The 13,601-nt window shown below is 35.0% G+C and overlaps 2 protein-coding genes across 2 annotated transcripts in view; one reads left to right on the top strand and one right to left on the bottom strand.

The window, feature by feature from the left end:
• Nucleotides 1-12,951, top strand: part of LOC132203572 (histone H4 transcription factor-like) — a 44,249-nt gene extending 31,298 nt beyond the window's left edge. Inside the window, exon 10 of the mRNA XM_059631432.1 lies at nt 12,406-12,951. The gene's annotated coding sequence lies outside the window, so the exon portion shown is untranslated. The remainder of the gene's footprint in view (nt 1-12,405) is intronic.
• LOC132203576 (uncharacterized) lies at nt 2,442-11,901 on the bottom strand. Its single transcript, XM_059631438.1, has 6 exons — nt 11,756-11,901; nt 11,111-11,288; nt 8,985-9,455; nt 5,024-5,238; nt 4,003-4,426; nt 2,442-3,456 (listed from the first exon to the last, which is right to left on the bottom strand). The coding sequence occupies exons 3-6, from the start codon at nt 9,017-9,019 to the stop codon at nt 3,249-3,251; spliced, it is 882 nt and encodes a 293-aa protein (XP_059487421.1). The 5' UTR covers nt 9,020-9,455; nt 11,111-11,288; nt 11,756-11,901; the 3' UTR covers nt 2,442-3,248.
• Nucleotides 12,952-13,601: the final 650 nt, after the last annotated feature.

Raw genomic sequence — 13,601 nt, 5'->3', positions numbered from 1 at the left:
AGGCTCGAGAGCCAATCAGATATGGCCTAATCAAATGCAGCAGGCGCCGCCAACGAAACCAACGCCGGCCCGACCCACCGGCCGACAATGAGGCGACCGCCGCGTCAACATTAAATCACTCCTTTTATTTATACCTACTGTGTTGTCCGGTGCATGCGAGCACAGTTCCAATAGCCAGCTCAATTTCTTCATCTCTCGCAGCAGCTTCACTTTTATCAGAGTTTTTCATCTCAATTCCAATTTTCTGGCCCTTATATTTGGTCTATTAAATTATGAAAACATTCTTAACACAATAAAATATGTAAGAATTATACCTTTTTTGCATAGGATTCAAATTTGTAACCGTTTTATACGTTTTTCATATGTTATCAACGGGAAAATAATATTCAATTACAGAAATGTAATGCGCTTTTTTTTAAATTCAAGAACAATTATATATTAATATCACTTAACAATTCTTATAATAAATAATTTAATAGATAAATTAGCTAACAATTATTTAAATCAGTGAATAATACTCTCTGTGAGTTCACTGCCTATAGCATTGTTCACATGATGAGAATTATTTATTAGTATAAGAATGCATTTTTTTTTCCAAACTTTCGGCAGAAGGCCTCTTTAAAAAAAATTTTAATGAAAATAAAAATTTAATGAAGTGTTTTAAAAATAAATACAATAATTATAATTTCATTTATTAAAACAATAATATTAAATTGATATCTTAACTTTCATTATAACAGAATACTTAAGTTTGGTTCTATGACTTTTATGTATAAGTACTTTTTTTAAATTATTTTTAACTTTCTTTTAGAATTTTTTAAAAATTGTATGTAGCAGCTAATAGTTAATATTGTCTTCAAAAATTAGTGTGAAAAATTATAAATAATTTCTCATTTGGTTCAATATTTATTTTAGACAATCAATTATCATATCAATCAATCCTCACACAAATACCGGCGTAGCAATCCTGATCGTTCCAAATGCCGTTGATGGGCAAGAAAACGGCGCAGTTTGGCTCGGCACCCAACCAGTTCAAGATGTACGGCCCAAAATACAAGTCCAAATAAACTTCACCGTCGCAGGCCAAATCAGTCCAAATATTGAGAATTTAAGCTTTTCCTGGCGCAGCACAGTTTATATTTTCCTTATTGCGTGGAGTTAAAATTCTCTTCTTAAAAGTAAGTTAAACGTTTGGCTGTGTTTTCCTCTACAAATTTTATATAATTATGCGGAAAATATTTGCAATCATATTTTACTCCAGTATGGTGTCAAAATTTTGTAAGATTTTAAGTAATTAAGTAAACAACAGTCATAAAGAGGACTTCCCGAGTGTGAAAATTCACTACAAAAGTTTTTCAATGTCAATTTTTCAAATATTTTTACGCTGTTTTTCTTCCAACCACAATCATATGTTGAATTTCCTTATAAATTTAATTTTTAAGCACTTTTTTCTCAACGTTAGTTTCGGCTGTGATACCTAAAGAGATATTTAAAAATTTAATTTCATCATTATTTTTTTGTAGGAACTATAAGATTAATAAAAGAGAATTTGCATTGGGCAATATTTTGTATTTTTGACTTTTATTCAGGTCAAATTTGAATTTTGTAACCATAGTGTGTATAAAATTTGCCGAGAAATTTGCTTTTTAAAATTTATTCTGGTATTCTCTCAAAATATGTCAATTATTTCATATGTAAGTGATTTAAAATGAACTTACTTTGTTTCATAGTTGATTTGGCTTTTATTTTCTCGGTCGAAACATGCAAAATTTAAAAATTGGTAAAAGAGAAGATTTTAAGCCAATAAATAGGCAGAGTATAATTTATTAATGGACGCTTTTGAATCAGACCGTTTTCTTGCGTCTCTTTCGTAGCTGAGCCAATTAATCATTTGAGGAAACACCAAAGTGTAAATAAATCCACTAACAAGCTTGATTTTGTAGCCCTGGGAGTGCGAACTCTTTGCAGTACTATAACTTTAACTCCTGCTTTAAAAGCTGAAAGCTGTGCAACAGCTCCACTGATCGCAATCGCAAAATAGATTGCTTTTTTATTATCATGTACAGACGTCGAGATCGAATCGCATTTGGCCAATTTCCCTTGTCCATTACAGTCACTCAAACCAGAGTAAAAATGGCAACTTCAACCTAATTATTCTTTATCAGTGCTGATTGGTGCTGTTGAGTTCTTATGAAACATCCTTTTAAAAGTAAATTAATAAAAATTTAACTTGTTTGATTATTGATAAAATTTAAAATACATTTATTTAATTGGCTTATTGAATTGACTTATTATATTTTGAATAAAATAAGTATCTTTTCCTGAGTGCTCATCTTTATATTCATATGTCAATGTGAATCAGAATAAAATTTGTGTTTTGCATTGTTTAAACGAAATTTTATAAAAATTTTATTTCATATCGGTGTAAATAATTAAAATATTATTGCATGACTGTTAAAATTACAATATTGTATCAATCTTACGTAGGTTTTTTGTTTGAAAAAAAACATGCTTTTTTATTTCAATTTTTATTTGTGCCTTACCATTAGTTAAACTGGCAATATTTAAATTAGCTTACAATGTGAGATGCTATATTTTGCTCCTTAAGATTAACTTGGCGAATAAAGGAAACTTTATTCACTAATTACGCACATCTGAGGTTGCTTCAAATTATTTTCTAATTGTTTCTAAGTCATTTTCAGTCAGCAAACCGTTTTCACGGATTAGAATTTTCAAGACATAAAATGCTTAGATTGTTAATACATAATTAAATTTAGAATAGGCTAAATTGAAAACAATTTTGACCGCTTGTCAAGAAAACAGATTTTTTTTTTACAAAATTGATAAAGTGGTCCACTTTGTACACAAGTTAGGCTGCTGTAATTGAATTTCCATTTTATGATAATTGATAGAAAATTTGCTGAATTTTCACAAGAAATGAATTAGCAGTGAATTTTGATATACTCAGGCGGACTAGAGCGGAACCCTGCGTCACTTGTGCAACTAACTAATTGAGCAGACAGGGCTCGTTAGGCTATGGCAAGTAAGACAGACTTTGCGATGAGCGAGATTAATTAATCGTTGATGATGTTTAAATAGAAAACCCTGATTCAAATCGATCTAACATGATAAAAAAAAATGTTGCAGCACTTCAATGAAAGAAATAATATTATTTAATCTTCTTGGCCAACGAGAAACACACGCTGGATTAGGAACTTTGCTATGATTTTCTCGAGTGTCAGTTTGCCTCAAAAGAGATCCTGCATCAGCAGACTCCTCTTGAGGGACGGCGGAAGCCCCAGAAGTGGCACCCCGTGGGCAGTTCGTCCTGCCAGTCGGCGCCGGATCGCGCTCAGGCAGCTGTACTGCAGGCTTGGCGCATTAGTCCAGTACACAGAGACCACTTCCTTGATGCGTTTGAAAATCGGCCCAAGCACTTTTGGACACCTCGCATGTCTGTAATTAAAAACAAAAATGACAATTAGTAACTCAATCATTGAAACAGTTAAAATGACTATTAAAAAAGTTGGAGCGGAGAATTTTTTAAAGTTTCGTAATAATGAAATCAAATATTCAATTTATGCATAATAGTCATGAGTCAACAAATGTAAAATTTATTTTGCAGACTTTTACTTTTAGGAGTTCAAAATTTTTACTTTGTTATTTGAGCCATGCAACAATGGATTAAACATGATAGCTAAATATTCAACTATTATCTTAATTTTCTCAACTTCAAAAATATTTTTTATATTAAAAATTACGAAAGTACAATATTTAATAATTTATAAAAGAGGAATATTGGGATATTTATTGTTATAAAATTATAAATTTATTTAATAATTTCACCATTGTGGTGCAGAAAACTATTTTTAGAGATAAATAATTGCATAGGCTTGATCGTGTCACGTCACATTATGTTATTTTTAAATTATAGATCATTTAAATTACAAAAGAAACAATTAATCATCGGTAAAATAAAATAAAAATATTAAAGACCCTCACCTGAACATGACCCTGAGGACGTGTGCCTTCATCTGCGCAGGTCGCTCGCCCATGACTCTGGCCAGCATCTCAAGGGTGAGGTCGCAATTTTCGAAGCGGCGCCTGAGGATGAGGGCGCGCAGCAGCCAGGTGAAGGGTGAGTGGTCAGGGACGCCGGTGCCGCCGCGGTGCCACACGCTGGCGCCGCTGTTGAGCAGCAAACGCGTCAGGGCGGCCGAGTCGTCCAGGTGTTGCACACTGTGGCTGAGCAGGGTGCGGCCCTCAGGGTCTGTCTCGTCAGGGTCGGCGCCCGCCTGCAGCAGCGTGGCCGCAAGTTGCATCGCCGCTTCAAAGTCACCCTTGCCCAGGGCACCGCGCACCACCAGCAGGGACGTCGGGGCCGAAAGTTCCGAAATTTCCTCCTCCAAGTCGCAAGTTGAACATTCTGTTGATGTACATAAAATTAATTAATATGATAATAATTTTAGGAAAATTTTCAACGTTTTTTAACTTTTTAGCAAGGGTTTTTAAATAAATTAATTTAATCTTCTCATTTACAGTATTACATTTTTCTTGGGGATTGAATAAGATCAAACCATCAAAAGTTCTTCACACTTTATATTTTTACGTCTTCCAATTTTTCATTTCAATCAAATTATTTGAGCTATCTTTGAACAATTTTAGTGAGAAATGAGTGAGATTAATACTTTTTTAATAAATTATTTGTAATGGTTTGGTTTTATTTGTGGATATTAATGGAAATTTTTTAAGTTCTTCTATTGAAAAATAATCTTTTTACTAAGATATGAAGAATTAATCAGATTAATTATTAAAATTTCTCTTAAGGGAAGGGTGAAAAACTGATTAAACCAATTATAAAAAATTCTTCTTAAAATATTTTTGACAATATAAGAATTGAAATTTTACAATTTGTAACTTTGCTTATTTAAATCCGGCACTTCAATATAGAATCAGTACCCTTTGTGCGGTTAGGATTTGCAACAGATCGTGTGGTTAACCCAGGGAATTGATTTGAAAGTACCTTTAGCCGAGTCGTGGTGGCCCAACCACTGTCCTATCCGTTGGCAGGCGCACGAGTCTGTCAGTGGCAGCGCTTTGAGGGTGACGATCATGGACACGTCGGTCAGGGGTTGCGGGCTTGGCGGTGGCGAGTGGACGCACAGGTCCAGTTCGAGGCATAGTTGGTGGTTTAACGAGAAGAGCGACGATCCTGCTGACCCAGCACTTCTCTCGTGCCTGCGAAAATCAAACAACAATGTTACTTATTTATTTATTTATTTATTGTCTTTTTGAAAATAAATTAACAAATTTATTCTTCACATAACTTGTTTTTAATATTTTTGTTATAAAAATTTGTTTTACTTTTCATAACTGCTCAAATATTTAAGATAGTTAGATTGAAAATTGCAAAAAAAAAAAAATTTCCAAATAAACTGTCATGACCAAAAAAAAATCATTCTTAAAGATCATTTTTCATACAAAACTGCTTTCGAATATTAAAAATATTTTAAATTGTTAATAACAATCTTTTTATCAAAAATAATTGAACTCTGAAGTGATTTTTAATTTCGTTGAACTATTTTCATTGTCAAACTTTATCAATATCTGCACTATTTTGAGCCGCATTTATAATTTTATGTTGGTTTTTTTTCTCAATTTTTCCAAATTTTATGTATATTGCTAATTTGGCAATATTTTAAATTTGAATATCTTGAATACTTTGTAAATTTCGTTTAGTAAGTCCCAAGCGAACAAGGTTTCATCTAAAATTTTAGTCTAAAAAAATCACCAGTCTGTTAATTTAAAGAGGTCTTTCTTCTTGATTGGAAGTATTATTTTCTGATATAGTTACTCAAAAATGACTTCATTTAACATCATTCATCACTTCCATTTATCTAAAAGCTCTACAACTTGACGAACTCCTCTCTTTCACCACTTCACGAGAAAAACATCACATTTGTGCAGGAAGCTGCACCAAAGGGAGCAATGAAGCGACGCGCAATAAAATCACAGAGTTCATTTTCATGCACCGGTTGTTATTCCCGCGAAAAGTGTCAAGTGCGAGGAGAAAACGGTCGCACAGAATTGCTTCTTTGTCGGATGAAATTTCAAGCCACTCTGTTGGCAATTAGTGGAAAGAAATGAGAGGCTCGTCGTTGTCGGTGGGATTGGCCTATGATTCTAGCGGAGCGCGCGCGCCGGCCTCGCGAGCAAGAGTCACTGACCAGCCCAACACTCGCGAGTCATCGGCCTCGTTGGCCCCGCTAGTCTCATCTCTCGCTCTTGTGTGTCGCTCCTCTTTTTGGCCTAGCTGCCAGCTATTTATCCAAATAACACTGTACAAAAGAGTTTTTTGGGCGTTTCACGCGGAAACGGTCGAATTATGCTTGTCAACGCGCACCCATTATTCATTCTGTGCGTTCCGTACGGAATGCACAATTACCTTAACTATTGAAACCTCAAAAATATGTTAATTACCTGTGACGAGTCGGATAAAATTCGAGTGGAATTGTCTAGGATCCCATTGCAAATATATTTAATATTGGTTTATTTATTTTAATAATTGGACCTAATTTAATTTCAAATATTTTTCGCACCAACATGTAAGAAGGAGGATATTGTTATATCATATTCTCATATTATACCAAGGATAACGGCAAATATACAAATTTTAATTTCGATTTTTTAAATTTAACCAAAATGAAGAAAAATGCTAAAAATTTTAATTTTAAAAATTTATCTGTAATTAAATAAAAAAAAAATAATAAGAAAATGCAAAATTACTGTAGATTATGTTAAATCAAAATGAAAAATACTACGCGATAATATTTATTTTATTTTATTGTAATTTAAAACTGTTTATCAAAAGCTTTTTTACACAAGAAGTGACAAAAAGTATTTTGTTGAACTGTCTTTCACCAAATTTCAATTTTTGAATTAAAATTTAGAATTAAATTTAACTTTTAAAATCATAATTTTCTACAAAAATTACTGAATCAGAAACAAATTTGCCATTTAATTTCTGAACATGAGCCAAACAAAAGGTTTTTTTTTTTAATTTTCTGAAAAGCATTTTACATTTTTCCAACCATTAATTTTATGAAACTAAATAAGCGCATGTTGTTTTAAGTTCTAAGCAGTGCCAACAGGTCTGAAATAAATAACTTCAACTTTATTTTTACTACTTTAAATGATAATTCTTTTTAAATGTATTATTCACATTTTTTATGCCAAATATCATTTGGCATTGAAAAACGACAAAAAGTGGTCCAATATTTCAGGTCCTTCCCTATTCATTCCTCAAAGGTCTTTAACCTGACCGAGTCGCCGCAGCAACTATTTGTAAGAAAAATGGTTTCCAGGGGGCTGATTGGAATTGCCGCCGCTTTTCAAGATTCGGCTCGCCTCCTTTTGACGCTGGTCAGTGACCCTCCGAGCAGGCAACACGCATAACGCACCCCCTCTCTCCCCCAAGGACTCTGTGCATTTTATTTCCCTCTCGTACCAAGTTCACGAGAGAATGGGAAAAAAAATAATCGCCGCGAGAAAACAGCCCCGGCCATATACCTGCGCTGACAAAACAGCACCCCCGATGCACGGCCTTTGTTTGCTGAGGCAACGAAAACAGCTTTCGGAGAGGTCAACGTCTCGTTAGAGGATTTTGGCCTCGCGCTCTGGCGGAACCCCAGGCAGGGAAGAATTCATTTCGTGTGTTGCGACAACGCAGTGATTATTGCGGGCCAATCGAGCAGACTCGTTGGTCACTCACCTGTCTTTTCCGCTACAGATAAAAAGTACTCAAAGCTTGTAGTCAACAGTAGCCAATAAAGTTCTTTCTTACTTTGATAAAAACAATTCTTTCTTTCTGTGGTTAAAAGTGCTATCAAATAAATTTATATAAATTTTTACTTTAATTAAAATATTGCACTATTTATTAATTATTTTAAAATTTATTATGTTTATGTAACATATTTTACTTTTATTGACAAATAAAAATTAATAAAATGGTTTCTCAAAAATAACTTTGTTTGCTTTATTTCAACAATTTGAAAAACTTTAAAAAAATAATATATTACTTTAAAATTATTCTAATTTGCTCCTCAGTATGAACGAATGATCCTCCTACATTCTTTCAAGACAAAAAACTCTTTCTACTGTGCGGTTGAACTGTTGGAAGAGACTTTGAACGAAAATTGGCGAGGCAGGTGAACTTTGGCGAAAATCAGGTGCGCGCACTTACATTATATACAAAATATGTGCCAAACTATGCAATACGGCGATCACCGTTAGGCGTTCATTCACCTTGGGTATCAAAACTCGTTGCATTCTCTTAATAAAGAAAGAAAGAGCTGCTTGCTGCCTTCAGATCATTACGGTTTAACAGTTGCATGAATACCGCTGCACAGTCGCGTCTTCAAAATCGCGGTCGGACGTCAACCCCGCGCGCACGCCGCGCGGCTGTAGAGCCGCGCCGCAGCTTCCCAATTTCTGACCTTTGCCTCAACTGTCTTGACCCCTCGCAAAATTCAATGACCGCCAATTGACTTCTTATTGCAAAAAAAAAATTCGGTTATTTAACAAAAAATGCTCTTTTCTTTCAAATTATTAGATTAAATAAATAAAACAATATTTATTTATTTTTTCAATTCAATGTTCCAAAAAATAAAAATCTTGTTTGAGTTTGATTGGAAAACATAACATGCAATTTTAAAAATTATCCCTTTCATCATTAAAACATAATGCTGTTAATTTTTCATATTCATTTTAAACAAAAATAAAATTGTAAAAGAGAACAAAGAACTGATTTGCCCTTTCTACTAAAATTATTATGTCTTTCAATTACTGAAATTTATAAAATATATTTCAATTTGTTCGTATTTTGCGTTTATTTGGTCCCTCTTCAATTCCTGAACTTTTTTGCAAGGAATAAAATAAGTAAAATTTGTGACAATTTCAAATTTTTCAATTTTGATCAGTCCTACCTTCGAGACGAAGGGCTGAGCCTGAGGGCCTTCATGGCGATGTGTCAGTCCGGGTGCATATGAGTTGTTTTCTGTTCCTTTTTTCCGGTCGCTTGTTGCGGGCGTGTTGCTGTCGCGAGTGCACGGCAGAGACTAGCGCGATCCACGCTCGGGAACATGTGCCCCCACTATGTGCGCGCTCATCTGCTTGCCGAGGCTATTAACACTTGGCGCGAGCAGGTGTGTGTTTTTCTCGCTAGGCACAACACAATCGATACAAGTGGTAATAACTTAGTGGAATCAAATAATCGATTCTCTTAGATGAGTGGCGCATCAAGCTCGAGTTTATTGCAGGTCAACTCGCTCTGCACAATTAAAATCAGAAAAATAAGGTATGAATCATTGTTAAGCTTCTCTAGCTCGGCTATTGCGGAGGCGAACCCAAGTCGTCGCTTTTCCTCACCTCAAACTCTGGGATTTTGTAACGATGGTCTGAAAATTAAAAAGAAAGTCCAGATAAGGTACCAGATAAAAGGCTATTTATATTAAAATATGCTGGAAAAAATTTGTGATTTTCATTCAGCGGAAAGAAATTATAGTATTTAATTTTTTAACTAAATTTACCGTTTTAAGCTCATTTGAGTGATTTTTTTTTTAATCGGATAGAAAGTTTATGGAAAAACTCTCAAATAAAAATTGTAGCTTTTGTTTGTTAGGCCAAATGATTTACGTCTTTTCTTCTTTTTTTTTCTGAGCTGTATTTCCATTAAATTAGCTGAATTTAACTTTATTCGGAACACATTTATTTAACTTTATTTTTGCTTGAGAATTTTGCACGCAGCTGAAAAAGAACCTTAAATTTTATTTCGTTAATTTTTCTACCATACTTTTCTTAATTTTTCTAATTTTCTAATTTTAATAGACCAATCACCTAGAAATAAATTCAATGAGCGCGCACGGCAGCCGCTCCGTTTATCAATTCGACTGCCGAGCGAGCGCCGAGAGAAAAAGAGACACTCGCTGCTTGCACGGCGCTCCTTGCCGGCGATCAGCTGAGGCCGCGCGACCTTTTTATTCAACTGGCTATTTTCTTGATTTTCTCTTCCAACTCAAAATTTCTATTTAAATTCCATTCTTAATTTTAAGATTTTAATTTCCCAAATTTTTTCTCTTAAGTTTCCCAGAATTTAATTTCCCAAATTTAATTTCCTTTCTTTTTTCTTTCGCCAGAGAATATATCAGCCGCGGCAAATTATTTACACAATTTCACTTTAACATGCAAAAGAGATTAATTTCGCTGGCTTTGAATTTCCAATTTCGAACTCGAGCGAGTTAAAAATTGAGAATTTCTTCCAGCCGAAATTCATCTTGGCAGCAGAGTTTTGGCAACTCAGCCTCGCTGGTGGTTGCTTTTCTTGGAATTCCTCGGCCGTGAGAAGAGACGCTGCAGAACCCCTTTCTCAGGTGCTCTCCGCGTCAGGGGGGTTGTAAATTCTCGGCCGGCTCATGTTCGGCCGCTCACTCGAGCGCAAATAATTCGTTTTTCGTGTATTTTTCTTAAGAGGAAGCTGACCGCGCTCTAATCTTCCTGGCGACAGCATTCATAAACGCGCGTCTGCCCCATTGTACAACAATTATTTACGCACCCTCAGTTTGAGCTGCTGCTGCTCACACTCTTTTCTCCTGTCAACCGCCCTCGCTCGGCTTATTTATTTCTCTTTTCTATTTTTTCGGCAGTAAATTATTTTCTTAAAAAAAAATCAACTCGCGAGAAAAAAAATCAATTCCACATTTTAATCCATGCTCTGCCGGGGCAGAGCAGCGTCAATTGTAACTTATACAAAAAGCACTTTAGCTCTTTTGTTATAAATGTGACAAATATGACAATTTTCTCATCCCTAATTTAGTTATTACTTGAAAAAATGGAAATTACGAAAAACTTTAGTGCATTTAAATTAAATTTTTAATTCTTTAATGAAACTGCAAACATTAGATCTTAAAATTTATAAAAATACTAAAAAAATTCATTTTTCAAACAAATAATGACTTCCTATTACAAACAAACTTAAATTTTCAAAAAAAAGTGAAAAAAAAGGATCCTTAACTTATAATTCCAAATTTTGATTGTTGGAACAAATTTAACTTACTGGGATTGAACATGATTGTGCCAACACTGGGCAGATTCTCGGTGACCTCAAAGATCCGGAGCACGGAGGAGGCGATGAACCGCCTGGCCCTGTTCATTTCCTTGCGGAGCTGCTCGGTCGTCATGTCTAACTTGAATTTGATAAAAGGTTTCGGCTTCTCCGCCTCTATCTCTTCAGGCTGACAACAAAAATGGACGAAAACCGATCAGTGATCAATTTTAATTAAAACATTCTTGACTTCAATTTTAATTAGGAGTTTTCTATAATAAAAAAAAAATGACAAAAATTTACCCACAGAGATAGGAAAGGTCAAAGGTTTCGACTTCAAGGATAAAAACTATTGAAGAGTTCAATTTTGACAAATTATTTATGGGGTTGCTGGCAACAAAGCTAAAAAAAATTTTTTTTTTAAATTTTTACTTATGAAACAAAACTCCATTTCGATTGTAAATATATAAACAAAATAAACTCAAAAATTATTATGACCGCATGCTGATTTTCAATGCAATATAGAAACAAATAATAATTATTCTACAGGGAAAGACAATTTTAAACTAAATATTAAATGGGTTATTTAATTAATCCCCTTAAATATTTTTACATTAAATTTATAAACTGTTAAAAAAATTTAATTAAAAAACCAACCTGAAAGCTGAGGACAAGTTTGGTCCACGCGTCGATGGAGACGAGCGTTTTCTCACGTAGCCGCCGGTACATGAGCGAAGTGATGCAGTTGAGGAGACGCACCATATCGGCGCTCACCCCGTGTTCGGCGCTCAAAAGAAAGTCCCACTGCTTCTGACGCAGCCACATGTGCTCGGCGCACCGAAACACGTAGCTGCGGTAAACCATTTTTTTTTTTAATTTTGTTAAAAAAATTTCCCACGAAAATGTATGTACTGGACAATGGTTTTGCGCGCGTTGTCCAGAGAATTGATCACTTTTTCCTCCAGCTCGTGCAGGTACAGGGGACGGTTGTCGGAAATTTCCTGCACAGGAAGAAACTCCAGATTTTCCACCCTATTTGATTTTTGAAATTAGATTTTAATTTGAATTTAACAGCAAAATGGATAAAGTTTAGAGTGAAAGGAAAATTTATAAAATTTGCAAAAGGTAGTTTAAGCTTTGAAGCTTTTATCTTTCTAACGAAAGGCTGACGCCAAATACCTTTTAATGTGTTTTTTCAAAACCAATTGGCTTTTTATAAAAGAAAAAGCTATTTTAATATTATATTTAAAAAAATCTCATTAAAATTCAGAGAATAAATGAAAATTCAAAATTACATTGTGTTCCAGATGGGGTGCATGGAGAGGACGACAGAGGAGGCGGTCATCAGACTATGGGAGCAGAAGGACTTGGCCTCAAGGAAGGACTTCCTCCAGGGTGCCGGACCTGTGATGACCAGGTGAGGAAAGGGCGGGGGCAGTTTTTGGAGGCCGAGGCGTTCGCGCTGCCACGGCTCGCGCAGGGCCTCCTTCAAAAGGGCCTCGCGACTTCCGCGGTCCCAGTCGCTCTCGGCCCTCTTCCGCAGCCAAACCAACAAACTCTGTAGTCTTTGATGATTTTTTCAAAATTATATTAATATTACTTATATAAAAGATTAAAAAGAGAAACCTTTGGTCCGATGTGTATTTGGAGTTTGTCTTCTCCAAAGCCCTTTCCCAAATGCGAGCTGGCATTTGTTCGACGTCTTTGTCATTGATTTCCTATTAAAAATAAATTGTTGTAAATTATAATTTTATTGTACATATTTCCCCAATGAAATCTTTTCATCTGGAAAACTAGATTTCTTTCAAATAATTCAAAATCGAAAACATAAAAATGTGATTTTATACAACAAATTTAACGTTTATTTTCTTTTAATCCCTTCCATTAAAAAACAAATTTTCTAAAAACTGACTGTTTTTCAAGAAATTGTGACTAAAAAAGCTTATTTCACTGGAAAAAAATTAAAATATATCCAAATGTTTTGACCAAAAAAATTGACAATTTTCCCATTCCTAAAAAAATTGCCTCATTTATATAGAACTCGATCAGATTGAGCTCTTCCTCGGTTGGCTCAAACTCGATGTCCTCTTTGAAAAATTCCAAGTTCCGCTGGATTTGTTCCTCTGGAGTTTTTGGGTCAGGATTCTGCCACTCAGTGCCTACGTCGATCTGAACCAAAAATTAACAAAAAAAATCTTCCACTTTTTAACATCACATACGGTTCTGTGCAAAAAAGCAGTCAGGTCTTTTCTGTACCGACTGCCAATCAGTTCCGAGGGCATTTTGCCGCGGTTCTCGGGCCGCTAGAATTCAAAATTTCAGTTGAGAATTTTCAAATTCACACTCACTGTAAAAGATACATACCTTGACAAAGCAGGAGGTGACGATGCCCAACCTGTCCATCAGGTTGGGTGGGCCGTCCTTCTTGTGGAATTTGGCCGGCGGAGTGAAATCAAAATCTTGGCCACTCATGATGGTCCAAGCAAAATTCTGAGCGAAGAAA

The sequence above is a fragment of the Neocloeon triangulifer genome, unplaced genomic scaffold (assembly GCF_031216515.1).
Source record: "Neocloeon triangulifer isolate White Clay Creek 2 clone unplaced genomic scaffold, ASM3121651v1 ptg000017l, whole genome shotgun sequence".
Taxonomy (NCBI): Eukaryota; Metazoa; Arthropoda; class Insecta; order Ephemeroptera; family Baetidae; genus Neocloeon; species Neocloeon triangulifer.
Note: the sequence above shows the minus strand (reverse complement) of the source record. Positions and strands in the feature narration are given on the sequence as shown.